The sequence below is a fragment of the Cyprinodon tularosa genome, unplaced genomic scaffold (assembly GCF_016077235.1).
Source record: "Cyprinodon tularosa strain WSP-4 unplaced genomic scaffold, ASM1607723v1 ctg198, whole genome shotgun sequence".
NCBI lineage: Eukaryota > Metazoa > Chordata > Actinopteri > Cyprinodontiformes > Cyprinodontidae > Cyprinodon > Cyprinodon tularosa.
The window spans coordinates 1,076,446-1,091,967 of record NW_024038724.1 but is presented as its reverse complement, the minus strand read 5'-3'; the positions used below and the strand labels follow the sequence as shown (position 1 = coordinate 1,091,967).

Genomic DNA, 15,522 nt, shown 5'->3' with positions numbered 1-15,522 from the left:
AGTAGGCTACATAAGTAAAAACGTATATAACATTATAATGATGGTGAGGTTACTGAATATATAGTTGCTTAATAAATCAAGGGTAAGGAAAGTTATGTGAATCTGTTGGAACAATATACAATTTCATCATTTCAAGACAACAATTTCATTTTTTTTAATTATGAATAAGTCAATGTGTACACTATCTTTTTATGGTGTTTTATTTGGTATATTTCATAAAATCTAATTTCACTTTAATGTTGTTCTTTTCATTCTGCTGCACTTTATTGACTGGAAATGTTCACTCACTCACTTACTGTCTGGAAATTTGGTTTTGTATACCCTGGTAGAATAACCGGGAGAACATAAGGGCAAATCATCTTTATTTCGGTGTTTTTTCCAGTTGAAAGCGGTTTCCCGAGTTGGGCAATTGCACACTCCGACCAGCAGAGGGCGATATATCAGCGGGGTATTCAGTTAGACATCCTGTGAGGAAGCAGTCCATGTAAACACCGCTCATATCTGAGCGATAGAACCAGTTCACTACTTGCACATTGAACACGCCAACAAAAACTAATGTGAATTATTGTCTTCCTTCCGCTGTTGGAATGGAGAGAAACAAGAAGACAAGTTCAGCCATTGTTGATCTTGGGTGAGAAATAATAATTCATCGATGTTAATGTGTAAAAAGTTTAAAAATCCTGTATCGTATAGATCAATGCAGCTTGTATCCCTCCGCTTTTCTCACTGTGGACTCTAGATTGCATCATAAACTTGACTTTCAGACCAGGTGAGTTTACCTGTTGTCTCCACTTCCTGCTCAGGTACCCTGTGGGCGGCTCCTGCCTCATTCAGTGCAGGTGTGATGAGCTCCCCTGTCCGCTGCTGAACTGGCTGTCCGCGGAGCTCGGGGCTCTGTGTCCTGAGCTGACAGGTGAGAACTCCGAGGTCATGTCCTCGGTATTTTCCCAGGTTCTTTTTTTTTTTTTTTTAGTTGTTATTATTTTTTTTAATTATTATTACTATATGATGAAAATAGTTCTGACTTTGATTGGTGTAACGATCAGCATGCATTCTCATATGTTAAAAAAACAAATAAAGCCCATAATCTGATATATTATTGCAATTCATTTGATGCATTTAGTGGGCCATGCAGATGTAATAATAATTCAATATTAATAAAAACACAACCATAACAATAATATAGTATGATTATGATGATGATAATAATAATAGCACTCACTCACATTCATTCTCTCACTCACATTCTCTTTCACTCACTCACTCTCTTACTCACATTCACTCACTCACACATTCATTCTCTCTCTCACTCATTCATTGACTCACTAATTCATTCTCTCTCACTCACATTCTCACTCGCTCATTCACTCACTCACAAATATTCACTCACTCACATTCATTCACACATTCGCATTCTCTTTCACTCACTCATTCACTCACATTCTCACATACTCTCAATCACTCACATTCACTAACCCATTCACTCACATTCACTCACTCACTCACTCACATTAATTCACTCATTCACATTAATTTCCTCACTCACATTCATTCACTCATTCACACATTCGCATTCTCTTTCACTCACTCACTCACTCACTCACTCACTCACTCACATTCTCACATACTCTCAATCACTCACATTCACATTCATTCTCTCTCACTCACATTAATTCGTCACTCACTCACTCACTCACTCACTCACTCACTCACTCACTCACTCACTCACTCTCTCTAATTGTGTGAGTTTTGGAATGGTTATAATTAACATGTTCATATGGGCTTGTGATTTCACTCTCTTTATTCACGTTTCCAAAGTATATTTTAAAAAGTCACCATATCAGGATGTTCTTTTTGTCAAGTAAGTTTTATCGCAATATTTGACCTTGGTATTTCAAAAATCCTGCTTACGGCCCTGTCTGGGTGCCCATCTACTGTTCAGCTTATAGTAAATTAAGAATTACTTATGTAACCCTACGGATGAGAGGACTTTGGCGGATGTTTAAAATCCAAATGAACATTTTATTTTAACAAAAAGTTGAATGTATTTTCTTTGGGATCTTGCGAAAGACCGGGGTACGCGTACCCCCAGTGGTCCGCGAGTGCATTGCAAGGGGTTCAGAAAATATTTTATTTTTCAGGTAAAAAAATAAAATAGGGCTGGGATCTGTTCTGTTTTGTGAGGAACCAACTAAAAAAAAACAAAAAAACAAACAAACTTTTTTTTCAATCAAAAAGTCAGTTTTTCTCATATGTTTGAGTTTACCTTCAGCTGTGACACACATCTAAACCAAGCAGAGGAAGAGACTGGATGTAGAGAACAATCTGGGATCAGCTGTTTTTAAACTCCTGATCAAAGCAAGCTCAGATGTCATGATTGATGAAAACAAAGGAAAAAAATAATAATGAAGTCATTCTGACTGACTACAATTTGTGTTCTGTATTTTCTTCCCAATCCATCAAGTTTAAATGTGATTATAAGGGAGTTACTCAGAGGAGCTCCAGTTAAATGTTTTTGTTTCCTTACTAACTTCCAGGTGTTGGGAATAATAAAATGCCAAATAATTGAATACTCAAGTTAAAAAGATGAAGTAAAATACTTTTAATTTGCCACTTTTGGAAAGTCATCAATACTTATGGGGGTACTCATGGTACGACAAAATTCCCTGAGGGATACACAAGTCAAAAAAGGTTGGGAACCCCTGCTGTATAGTAGTAAAATTAAAGAAGAAAGAAACATGCATGGTTTTCCTAATATTTCCAAACACATGCTTTTAAAAAGTAGGAAGTTCATTTCTATTCAGTCCCCCATAGAATAAAATCCAGTGCCCCCAGCATTTCTATAATATAATCAGTGCATAAATCCAGCTGTTTTGTGATTCTGTCAGAAGTTTGTCAGACATCATTAGTAAACAATTTCAAATCCTAATCACATCTCGCAGAATTCGCAGCTTTGATAAAAGTGAAAAGCTGGTTTCTGCAAGATATTGTTTCAAGATGCCTGAATACAACTGGAACTAAACATATACTGCAAAGGTAGCAGAGGGTAAGTACCTCTGCACATAATGATAGATTCATAAGATGTTTTCCCGGTGCAACAAACTAAATCTAGCATCTAATGCTCTAGGTACTTGGGTTTCACTCCTATAATATAATATATTTTTGTTTAAGCTATATTTCATAGATTCTGTCTTTATCATACATTACTATCTTTATCATTTAAATGTTTTAGCAGAGGCAACATCTTCAAAAGCTCCCTGGTTTCATTTTTTTCAGACTTTAAGGGAGCAGGTGGTGTTTTGTTGGTGAAAGAGTTAAGAATTCTGCTGTCAAACATGTTTTCGCCCCTCGCTGATATGGATGTGCTGGAACCGTCTACCCTGAACAAGATCACTGGTGAGGAATCACTCTGTTTTATGGATGATGTTATATATTTACCAATGATTTTGGAGTCATACCTTTTAATGCATAAATCTGCAGACTTCCTTGTGTCAGAGTTGCTAGCGGCTCATCTAATCAAGCAGAAGGAGCTGCATGCTGAAGAGAACTTGTCAGACGGAGAATCGGTAAAAGAGCAGCGAGTTGAGCATCACTGCTACGATTTGGGTGAAGAATACAGAGAGGATGATGCTGCAGAGATGGACAAAAAGAAAGCGGAGATGCAGGCAGAGTGGATTTTACTGCTGCATGCACTTGGTTTGGATGCTTCTTCTCAATTTGAAGATGTGGAGAATGAGGCAAGCCTGTTAGTTGGATATTAAAAACATTTATAAAGACTAAAAAAAAAAGAGTAATGAAAGGTCAGAGCTTTTTATTTTTTAAATCAGGTGAATTCAAGGTATTCTCGTCTACCGGGTGGAGAGATGACAAACCCCCTTCTGAGCACCAGCTTAAGCTCAGAGCAGTGGGTGAGTTCACATAGATATTTTCCTATTATTTAAATTATCCTGTTTTAGTTTCATAAAAATGTTGTTTTGCTTTGGTTCTTTTCAGGCTGCACTTCTAAAGATCAATCAGACTCTGTCTGTGGATTACCGTTGTCGGCAGCAGATGATGATTAAACGATTTCAGGTTACGCTCGAGTCCTTTGCGTGGGGTGAAAAAACAAAGGTAGTTATGTTAAATCTTTTATTCAATGCATTTGCTCTGTTAACAGCCTTTCTGGTTGAAGGAGATTTCTCCTTGTAGATTAACTCACAGCTAAGAAAAAAAATTCAAAGCACAGCATTTATTTGGTAATAGAATTAATTCCCTGCTCATTTTTATTAGGTTTAGATTCTGGCATAAAATATATCTCTTAGTCAAAAAAAATAACGCCTTAAATCACAACATTACATTAAATATCAGTCTACAGAATGCTCTTTCTATGTTTTATTTAATTTATTCTGTATTTGTGTTTGTTTAAATGAAAAGGGACAATGTATTTACAGAGAAAACATACACTTATTACAGAAACTAAAATCAAGGATTTTAGTTAGGAGGCTAATTTCCATCCTCCATCCCCTGCCGGGTTAAAGCTGCCACAGACATTTTCTCTCATCTCACTAACCCGTTACTTCCAACCCACCTTCCATCCACCTGCCCAACCCTGTTTATTAAAAGCACCCCCATAAGATCTATAATGGCCTTTAAACAGGAAGTTATTTTAACCCGATAGCAATCGCACAATGAAATGCATATAAAAACCACAGTAAATAAATATGTGTCTTTATGCGTGATGAAGACGGCTCTGATTGTCCCACCATCATTATTTCCAGCGTTTAAGAATGAGCTGAATGTTTGCAGAGCTCTTAAATGGTAGTATGGTGTTCAAGGTTTGAAAAAGCTGCCTGTCCAATTGCAGTTTATTTTCAAAATGGAGAAATAGTCACCTTTTCAACCTACTCTTGTTCTGATTCTTTTTTTAACACATTGTAATGGGATGTGAGCTAATCTATTCAGAAACATTTATACAAGAATTCAAACTTATATTCTGCAAAAAGTAATTATGGTATGTTAGAGTGGTCTGTGTACAAACCAGAGATAATTAGGAGCTTTATTTTTTTTTGATTTCTTCTAATTTTCAGAAATGCACAACTGTTTTTTCCTGGCCCAAAATATAATAATGATGATTAAATATGCCAAAGTAATTTTCCAATTTTGATTTCCTGTAACGTTCCATTCCATTATAATGACCGAAAGGACAAGATCACTAATGCAAGCGGCCGAAATGAGTTTTCTTTGTAGCGTGGCTGGGCGCACCCTTCGAGATCGGGTGCGGAGCTCAGTTACCTGGGAGGAGCTCGGAGTAGAGTCGTTGCTCCTCCACATTGAAAGGAGCCAGCTGAGGTGGTTCGGGCATCTGTTAATGATGCCTCCTGGTTCCAGGCATGTCCCATTGGGAGGAGGCCTCGTTGAAGGCCCAGGACACGCTGGAGGGACTATGTCTCTGAGCCGGCCTGCAGTCGCCTCGGGGTCCCCCAAGAGGAGCTGGAGGAAGTGTGCGTCTTTGCTTAGACTGCTGCCTCTGCGACCTGGCCCGGATATGCGGAAGAAAAATGATGGATGGATGATTTTCTATACTTGAATATAACAAACATTTGGTCCTATATTATTATTATTTATTTATTTACTATAAAAATGATCTGTTAATCCTTCTAGATCAGACACTTTTAAGGGTCTTCAGCGATGCATTTTAAAAGGAGGGCAACAAATGTATTGCATCAATTCATCAACTAGATTGTCCATCATGTTTCCTAAAATAGAGATTTTTATTTACTTCCAGCAACAGCATATACATAAAAACATTATTTAAAAGGCATATCCAAAAGAACAGCATTACTCAAAACAACACAAACCAAAATAATGATCATATTTAACACACCTAAAAGAGTTCCATAAAAGACATTAAAAAGTGTATAAATACTCTTTTTTTCTATTTTATTAATCTAATTTACAATGTTAATACTAGGCAACAATTTGGGTCACTCTTCGTTATAGTGCCTACAGTATATGTTGAGTGTTGATTGCAGCGCCACTGTGTGGTCAATCTCAGAAACCAACAGTACATGCATTAAAACAAGACAAAATGTTTTATTTAATTCAGTAATTGAATAAAAAAGTCAAACCACATGTGTTTGCCAACTTATTATATGCAGATTGATATGTTTCAAGCATTACTTTCTGTTAAATATGATGACAATTGTTAAAAGCTAAGTTAAAATTCAGGTTCTCAGAACATAAAAACAAAAAAGGATTTGAACAGAAACCTCTTCAGACATTTATGACTTCCACAATAATGAGTAAATTCTGAGTGCTGTATCCAAGCCTAAAAATGAAAAGTTTAATGTAAAGAAAACATGTTGGATAACTATTGCCTTGAGAGAAAAATCCTAAAAAATTAAAAATCTGAAGAGCATTCATAAGGCGTGAGCTGATGCTTCAACACGCACACACAGATGCATCCTGCACACAAGCTGCAGATGTCAGAATCCTCGTCTTAATCAGCTGCTAGCGACAGGATCAGAATTAGAGGGGTCCAAAGTTCCCTTTTTAGATGAAATTAAATTCACTGTTTAAACCAGGGTCTAAGAGTTTGAAGAAAGAGCAGAGAGTCACAGGTTTTAGCAGGTGGAGGTCAAGCAGGATTGGTTCCCCGTGTTTCATCTTGTCTAAGGTGAGAGCAGACGTTTACTCTGACATTTTAGAGAACATTATGGTTTTCCCAGCCAACGTATTATAGAAATTTGGTACCTGACCACATCCCTGTGGTTGAATGACGAACAAACAGGCCCTGACCTACAGCCAAAAGACAATTTATTAAGCCATTTTCATCAATAAGATGCATGAAAGAAGATAAGGACATTTAATGTACATAATCAAGCCAGTTTTAACAAAAATGCTTTTATTTCTCATAAATTTTGATGTCTCTTTATTAGCTTATTATTAGAAACTAAACTGAATTGCATTACTGTGTAAGTGTCTAAACTTCCCTTTCTGACCTGAAATGTGTGTACTTATCCATATTTTATTGGGGTTTAACTGTAAATTATCAATATTTTTACTTGCCATTAAAAGTAAATGAAATAAACAGCTGATGGTTATTGTTGAGGCCATGTGCTGAAACGAGTCCCTTATACTTACCAGCTGAATCACTGTCAACAGCTGGACGTTCCATCATATATAGCAGCTTTAATCAATGACCTCACCAGAGCTGTATCAGCACCGACACTCCTGATTTAACAAGGTTTTATTTTGCAGGAACGCAGTGCTGCCCTAGCCTCAGTTCCGTCTATTTTGTCCCTCACTGGGTCCTCCCAAGTGTCTCCATCGCTCCTGCTAGCTGCCAGAGAAGATCAGTCCTTCATCAAACCAATAAAAGCTGGGAAGAGCACCGCCGTCTACAAGGTACAACTGTTCACTTGAATATGTATAGAGAAAGTTGTTTGTTTTTTTTACCTACGTGGTTGCTCTGACTAGATGCTGATGGGCAGCGTTCCAGACAGAGGAGGACGGCCCGGAGAGATAGAGCCTCCTATGCCAGTGTGGGAAGGACGAAGAGCACAGGGAAGCAGAGGAGGAAGAGGGGGAAACTATCAACATAAGCATCGAAAGAAGAAAGGGAAAAAAGAGTAGCCTGTCTCTCTTTAGAGGCTCTACTTCTTTGTTTTTTCTTTTTATTAAGATTGTTATTGCTTTTAATATAATTTTTTGTTATGGATATAAGCATACTTATAACCATTATGTACATACTTCAGAGAACATTTTGGAAGTACTCTAAAGCTTATAATTGGTAAGGTTCTGGTGTATGAGCAGATATTTCTGTAATTTTTTTTAATTCTATGGTAAGGCCTGGCAGAGATATTGATTGTATTGAATTATTATTTTTTGGCTAGCCTTAATTAAAGATTATTTTTGCCTCAAATTAAACCATTTGTTTTTGTGTTTGGTCCAACAATGTGTTCCGTTTATCTATCACTTAAGGAGCTGCTTTTATTTTGCTACAGTTATTCACCCACTTTGTTACTACAGCGCAGAAATCAAAAAACTTACAGGATTATTTAAAGTTACGCTTTAAAGTTTACATACCCTCCCACAGAAAATGATAAATTCTCACAATTAATTCTAATGACACAAAGTTGAAAAAATAATAAACACTTACTAAATTATAACCTAGTCAATTTAAAATATTGGTTTTGATTTTTTTTGGTTAAAAATAATTATAAAAACAAACTGCAAGTGCCTTACTCAGAAACAGTGAACCAACATAGATGTCAACAAGTGAAGTCTGAACATTTCTTGAACCTTACAGAAAACGCTTGATTGAGTATTGCTCAATAACAGTTTAGTTCAGGTGCTCCCTAAGGCTTGTTTTATTTATTGATATATACGTACGCGTGTATGTATGCATGTATGTATGTATACAGTTAAAACCAATATCATTATTTCCATTTTTATCAATTTTCCTTATCAATTTCAATTTATTTTCCAGGCTTTTTTCTGTCTAATGTAAAATCTTCCAATTAGAACTATGTATATTCTACTTGCATTTTCATTACAGATAACGCAGTAAATAAATGGCGGGCATTTAAGGAAAATGTCAAAATTTTTTGTTTCACTTTTCTGAATTTGCAATCCCCTGCTGGAACACATGGCTCCTATCTTCTTCCTTAACTGTGGGATAACTAAGATATTCCCATGGTAATTAAACCTGAAAAGGAATCTGAAAATTCATAAGAGATTATCTATGTTTGCAAACACTGCTAGAACAGTGCTGAGGATAATGGGACCCCATGCATATCCAGGACCCAGGTTAACTGGAAAAATAATTTAATTCAAAAATACATTATTAATAAAGGGAAATTTTATGTTTCAGTAACTCATAGGGTTAGTTTGTTGTGTTTTTTTTTTTGTGATCAAGTTGTAGCTTTTGATAGCTGTAGGCAGGAGGGATCTTCTGTAGTGGTCTGTCTTGCACGGTTCTGTTTAAGTTAGGGTTAGGTAAAAGTTGCTAATAGGATAAGGTCTGGGTTATGCCCTATAAAATAAATGCAAGTCAGTTAAATGTCCCCATATGTCATAAAAACAGTTGTGTGTGTGTGTGTGTATCAGGGGAAAACAAATGAATAGTAGTAATAACAAACTTTAATCCAAAAGTACTACACTGTTATCAGTTTAACAATTAAGGTTGTTATTTTAAAGAAATATCCCAAGGTATCTGCTTTCCTTCTACGTATGTGAAATGCAGACAGTGCAGAAAAACTTTTTTTGTGTTATGCAAATACCTGATATTTTTCTAAATGTTTTAGATCATCAGGTTAATTTTAAAATTGGACAAAGATCACCAAATTTAAGCAATAAGCACTAGATTATTTAATTTACTAGGGAAGAAAATCTTTAAGTCCTGTATGAAGCTCCATGGATCCTCAGCATCAGCAACCTCAGGTTCCCTGTCCTACCACCATTTTTAGATTGTCGAAATTATACTCATATTTTAGGCACATAGTTCCTTTTCTGGATTGAATATGTAAAAAAGAACCAACAAACAGGCATCCAAACAACACAACAAACAAACAACAGGTTGTGTCGATATATTTTTTCCTACCACCATTTTTAGATTGTCGAAATTATACTCATGTTTTAGGAACATTGTTCCATTACTGGATAGAAAATGTAAAAAAAAAAAAAAAAAAAAAACAGGCATCCAAAGAACAGCATCCAAACAACACAATGCTGCCACCACCATGTTTCACTGTGTGGATGATGTTTTCATAGTGATGTGCAGCTTAGATTCCTTTCCAAAAACAGTGTTAAAAAATATAGTCCACTGGACTTTTTTTCCAAGTTTAAAGACGTTTCCCATCCCATCCGGGAAGCTCGGTGTTGTCAGATTCTGATGACAGAAAGCCGAGCATGTCCCTACAAAACAGAAGGGAAGCAAGAAGAACAGAAACACATCAAAGGTGCTCACCAAACCTTACTGGGCGTTTGTCAAATCAGCAAGGAAATCCAAAAGACACGCAGCAGAACATAATGGTGAGATAATTTAATGCAAAAACATTTAATTATCCATATATGTTGCTGGAGTCTCTGTAAAACTCAAGAGGATTTTCTCCAAACACAAAATCCCAGTAGAATTCAAACCAAACAAGACCTTTAAACAAATCATGCATCCTAAAGGCAAAACTCCCATACCAAATATGAGCGCAGTGGTGTATGCAGTTCAGTGCAGTAAGGAATGTTCTGATCTTTATATTGGAGAAACCAAAAAAACCTTTCCAGACGCATGGCCCAACACAGAAGAGCGGCATCCTCCGGACAAGACTTGCTGTACATTGACACCCGATGAACAAAGGTCATTCTTTTGAGGACCAGAATGTTTTGGACAAAGAAGTACGGTGGTTTGAGAGGGGTGTGAAGGACGCCATCTATGTTAAGAAAGAAAAAACCTTAAATAGAGGGAGTGGACTCAAATTTCAGCCTTAAAAAAACCTACAAAGCAGCGATATAGTTGATTCCTTCCCACTATCATCTCAACCCCCCTCCCCATGCAGAAGAACAAAACATCTCGCCTGGTCAGCCAGGCCAACAACGACCCTAACGACCTCCCTTTCAGAGGCATAGACCAGTACTGCAGGCCAACAATGACCTCAAGGACTCCCCATTCCTAAGGGGCGGACTTGTTTTCTAAGCCAAAACAAGGCTTTATTTTGGGTTACTCTATAAAGCTTGGTACTCAGCACTAATTCTGACATTTTGAATTGAAAAAGCTTCCTGGATGGAAAGCGAAATGTCTTCAAACTTGGAAACAAAGTCCAGTGGATTGTTTTTTTTAAAACACTTTTTTTTTGAATGACTATGACCTGGATAACTGAGAATCATCGCAAGCTTATGTTCCTTCATTTCATTTTGCACTTCGGTCTGAATCTTACTTAATTAGCCAGAGGAACCTGTTTCCCATGTTTACTGTCCCCAACATGTTTTTTGGTTAGTTGCAACAGGTTGTGTCGATAAATTTCTTCCTACCACCATTTTTAGATTGCCGAAATTATATTCATGTTTTAGGCACATTGTTCCCTTTCTGGATTGAAAATGTAAAAAAAGAACAAACAAACGGGCATCTGTGAATTTAAATTATTATCCAATTCTAATGAGAAATGGTACAACAACAAAAAAAATATTTTTATTATATATTATCATCAGTTACACAATAGTTTTTGCGGCAGCGGAAGTCAGTCGGAGGATAGCTGATGTAACACATGGAAAGTTCCGGATTAACTAAAGGTCGAGATAAAACTGCGAGCGTGTGTCATAGCAGCTCAGAGTTGCGTCCATCTTTTCTCACACGAGCAGCGAAACAAACTTAACTCTTGAAAATGCCAAGAGGAAGCAGAAGCCGACCCAGCAGGATGAGCCCTCCTGCCAGGTAATTAAATACATTTAATGTTATTTGCCTAAATTGTTGAAACCGTGGGGAAACTGTAAGAATGCGAGGTGCGGGTTAGCCGATATGCTAACATTCAGGTAACTGTTACGGCGTCATCTACCAAAGTCTGAACCTGGAACGTTAGTGAGATTAACTGCTGTCAGTGATTTAAACTTTATTTAGTCATTTAAATCGGATGTTTTATAGCCGCTTTAAGCTGTTGTCTTTTTCTTGTAATCGACTTAAATGAATGAAGGTCATTATGTTATATAATGTCAAAGATATATCTTATTAAGACTTAAAAAGGTCAACTATTAAGTGTATCAGGATAACTTCTGGTCTAGCTATGTCTGTTGTTTTTAATAGACATATTACATCGATGTGTCTCAAATATTTATTTTGTTGAATTTCCAGCAAATATTTCCAGGTTATGGGTCAATTTTCTTTAAGATAAACAACAACCCTCTGTACTGAAAATAAGGAAAATCATTCTTGTAGCTGAAAAAAATAAAGTAGAAAAGGTGAGCTGATTGTTAAATAAAAAAAAAAATAAATTATTCTAATAAATTACAAAATAGCATATGTAATGTAATGCATAAATTTTAGGCTGTGCAAATATTTGGCCCAAAACAGTGGCTACATAAGGACCAGACCTAACATACTGTTGATGTTTCAAACAGCTTTCTGTTTTGATGTATGCAGTTAGATATGATTCTTTAACAGCTGTTGATGAGGATTAAAATTTTCGAAGTGTATAACAATGTAATAAGCAGTGACCGTGGGGATCCCAGCTCTGCTGTATAATGTGACCTGAGGAAACCTCCAGCCAGTGCCTTAAGGAAACATCAGCCTAGATTTCAACACAGCTTGCACTTTAAAATTATTCCTATTTAAAGGGAAACTATTAAAACACCTGATGTATAAAATTGTTAATTTAATGCTCTAGAATTATATTTTTCTTTTATTTCATAAATATACACAGCTGCTTAACTTTTCTGTTCCTATATTAAGGATTAAGGTGTTGATATAAAATGAGTTATTTACTGCATAGTTTGGCCTTTTGTTGACGCCGTTTTCCCTGACCTTTTAAATTGAACTTTACTTTCCACAGCCGGGCACCACCTTCACCTCCACCAATGGCCAGGGCGGCACCTCCAACTCATGCTCCGGTCCCCATGCAGGCCGCTCCATCTGCTGTTGGTGCGCCAGCCGCAGCGCCCAGACAGCCTGGCATGTTCGCACAGATGGCAACGACAGCCGCAGGCGTGGCAGTGGGCTCTGCAGTGGGACACACCCTCGGTCACGCCATGACTGGTGCCTTCAGCGGAGGCAGCTCTGAGGCTGCCAGGCCTGACGTCACATATCAGGTAAACTGATGAGCAGCCTTCTGTGAAACTAGGGTTGGAGAAGATTATTTTGTTTACCAGACAGCTGGCAGGACTGTAATTAAAGATCCAGTAAAGAGTTGTGATAGAATGAACATGACAGGTAAAGCTCTTGTTTGGACCAGGACAATAAGGATTTGGGACTGTAAATAAGAATGACCCATTTAAAGATTACCGGCCTGAGAAACGCTTGAGCCAGTTCAAATAAGGAAACCAAGTTTTCGTCAGAAAAGACCACCAGTTAGTTTATATCAGAATTAGATGAATTGCTTGATCACCATCAGAGCTTTTATTACACACTTAGACCAGCGTCTTAACTCAAGATGCCTGAAGTTGTTTTCTGCTAATGAAGGATCTGTCAACCATCATTGTGTGTTTTGTGTCCATAAGGAGCCGTACCAGCAGCAGGGACAGCAGCAGGCAGACCAGACGCAGATGTGCTCCTATGAACTGAAGCAGTTCCTGGAATGTGCTCAGAACCAGAGTGACCTGAAGCTCTGTGAGGGATTTGGCGAAGTGCTCAAACAGTGCAGGTTTGCTAATGGTAAGTTTACATATACAAATGTAAATAGAAAAACATTTTCTCGACTATCTACTTCTGGTTTTGTCAGAGTTTTTGTTTATTTTTTAAATAGCTTTTTATTTCAGAATTTCTTTTTATCCGCTCTATTGGTTTACATTGATTCTGAGTGCATTGATGTAAAACTAGTTAAAACTATATTCAAGGATTTGAACATTTTTAAGTGCCTTCATGAGGTTAAAGCCACAGGAGATATGTGTTTTAGGCATTAATTATAAATCTTCAAAGCCTAACGTGTAGACTTAAACTATTAAGGTTTCTTCTACTTTCTAAGAAATCAATAAAATAGGATTTTTTTTCTGTAATATGTCTTTTCCTCTGGCAAAAAAAAAAAAAAATCTCTATTGCTGTTTTCCACTGTTCCTCTACATACTCTGAGGTTTTGGTCAATCAACCTTTATTTATCAGCCCATTAAAGAACATTGGCATAATGGTCATCTATGACAGTATTGTTAATTCTGGCAGAGTGAGGTCAAAAGAAGTACTGCAGGGAAATAAATAACCACAAAGCAAAAAACCAAACAAAACTAATAGACATATTTTTTGGACTTAATGAAACAAGGTGGACCAACACATGTAGATAAGGCTCCATAAATCACAGCTGGCTATTCAAATGTCACATTAGAACTCAAGCAGCTTGGATTCTGGGCCTCTCCCTTTTTCTGTCTCTAGAGACTCTTGTCCTTGATCTCCTTAGTCTGCAAAAGGCGCTTTTGACATTGCGTGGGGTTTAGAGGTGGCTTAAAACAAAGAACCCTGACGTTTGTAGACCATGTCCTGGATACGTCTGTCCCTTGAAGCTCTGTCTAGCCTTTAACTTGTCAATATCCAAACTTTAGAAACTCATGTGCTTTAAAAACCTCCACTGGGGCTTTCTCTTGTACTCCTACACTCCTTTCTACAACATATCTTCCTTTAACTTAACTTTTCATTAAAACAACAGAAATTTCCCACTTGTTGGATTGATAAAGATTTAACTTGTCTCTTGAATACATCACTCTGGATGGTCATCTCCTGTGGGAAAGACCTGCAAGAACAAATCAGGAACTTCCGTATTATGATGAAAGCCACAATACTTATGGATTAAAATGCATTTTTTTTGTCCTCTGTAGTCTACTTTTCTAAATTGAAATTACCAAATAAACTCAAGTAAACAGAAAACAAGAAGTAAAATGTATTAGTCAGTGTTATGCATCCATAAAGTGTTAGTTTTACTTTCTGAATATAATGACCGAATTTAAATTGAATTATCCTTCTGTCTAGATGTTGTGAGAAACCTGCTGCAGAGTTTAATCCTAGTAACCTAAATATAGCAAGTCTCTATTGTACAGAAATGTTTAACTGATCAGTGAATCTGAGGTACTTCAGAGATGGTGAGCTGTTTCAGTTGTATTAAAAACTCACATATTTTATATCTTTCTTTCCCTTTATTTTTTTTTCTGTGAAGGGGACTAGAAAATGAGGAGCAGAAGGTAAAATAGAATGTGGATGACTTAGCATTAGAATGAAGGATAGTAGAGCAGTACTCAGTGTGACCACTAGGGGGAGTAGTGTCAAGTGTGCTTTTTTTAATGTGTTGTCAGGTTTTCTATAAAACTTCTTTTTAAATTTTTTTAAACAATCTCATTGAAATGTCTTTCTGTCCTCTTTAGGTCTTTCTTGAGATGAAGAAAAAAAGTCCTGCAGAGTTGAGATCATGTGTCAGCTCACCAGATACTAGTGGGGTGTAATCTTCAAGGGATCAAACCACCAATAAACATGCTTTATTTAAACAAATGATTTGAAGCAACCTCATTTTGTTGTGAGAACACAGCTGCAGAGTTTGTAATCATAGTCTTATAAATACTGTTTATATATTTTGGTGTCATTATTTTGAGTTGAGTGTAATTTAGATGATGCTTTTCATTAGCAGCGCTTTTATTCTAAAAGCTCAAATAACACAGAATATGTAGAATTAAGCTGCTGGTTCTCATCGTATGGTTTCATCAGATAAAGCAAATAAAGCACATGGATGATGACGTTGGTGTGTTTGATTTCACTGCCTCCTCAGCCACACCACACTGAACTGTTTCTATTCTTATCTGCTACATTCTTCAATTAGATTTTAGGAACATTGAAGCAGAGACACCTCAGGGCTCCAGCACCTGTTGTGT

General features: G+C 36.9%; 2 protein-coding genes across 3 annotated transcripts; both read left to right on the top strand.

Moving 5' to 3' along the window:
- Positions 1-454: 454 nt before the first annotated feature.
- On the top strand, positions 455-7,903 carry im:7138535 (uncharacterized protein LOC797998 homolog). Its single transcript, XM_038283964.1, has 8 exons — positions 455-631; positions 804-913; positions 3,277-3,396; positions 3,481-3,737; positions 3,828-3,908; positions 3,994-4,110; positions 7,240-7,386; positions 7,459-7,903. The coding sequence occupies exons 1-8, from the start codon at positions 588-590 to the stop codon at positions 7,612-7,614; spliced, it is 1,032 nt and encodes a 343-aa protein (XP_038139892.1). The 5' UTR covers positions 455-587; the 3' UTR covers positions 7,615-7,903.
- A 3,339-nt stretch (positions 7,904-11,242) lies between these two features.
- chchd2 (coiled-coil-helix-coiled-coil-helix domain containing 2) lies at positions 11,243-15,387 on the top strand. 2 transcript variants are annotated; one of them, XM_038283978.1, is made up of 5 exons: positions 11,243-11,404; positions 12,516-12,771; positions 13,180-13,333; positions 14,817-14,841; positions 15,022-15,387. In XM_038283978.1, exons 1-4 carry the CDS (start codon positions 11,355-11,357, stop codon positions 14,822-14,824), a joined length of 468 nt encoding a protein of 155 aa, XP_038139906.1. In that variant the 5' UTR covers positions 11,243-11,354; the 3' UTR covers positions 14,825-14,841; positions 15,022-15,387. The 2 variants fall into 2 exon arrangements, with proteins under 2 accessions (XP_038139906.1, XP_038139905.1); XM_038283977.1 differs by lacking the exon at positions 14,817-14,841 and having other exon boundaries at positions 11,246-11,404.
- Positions 15,388-15,522: the final 135 nt, after the last annotated feature.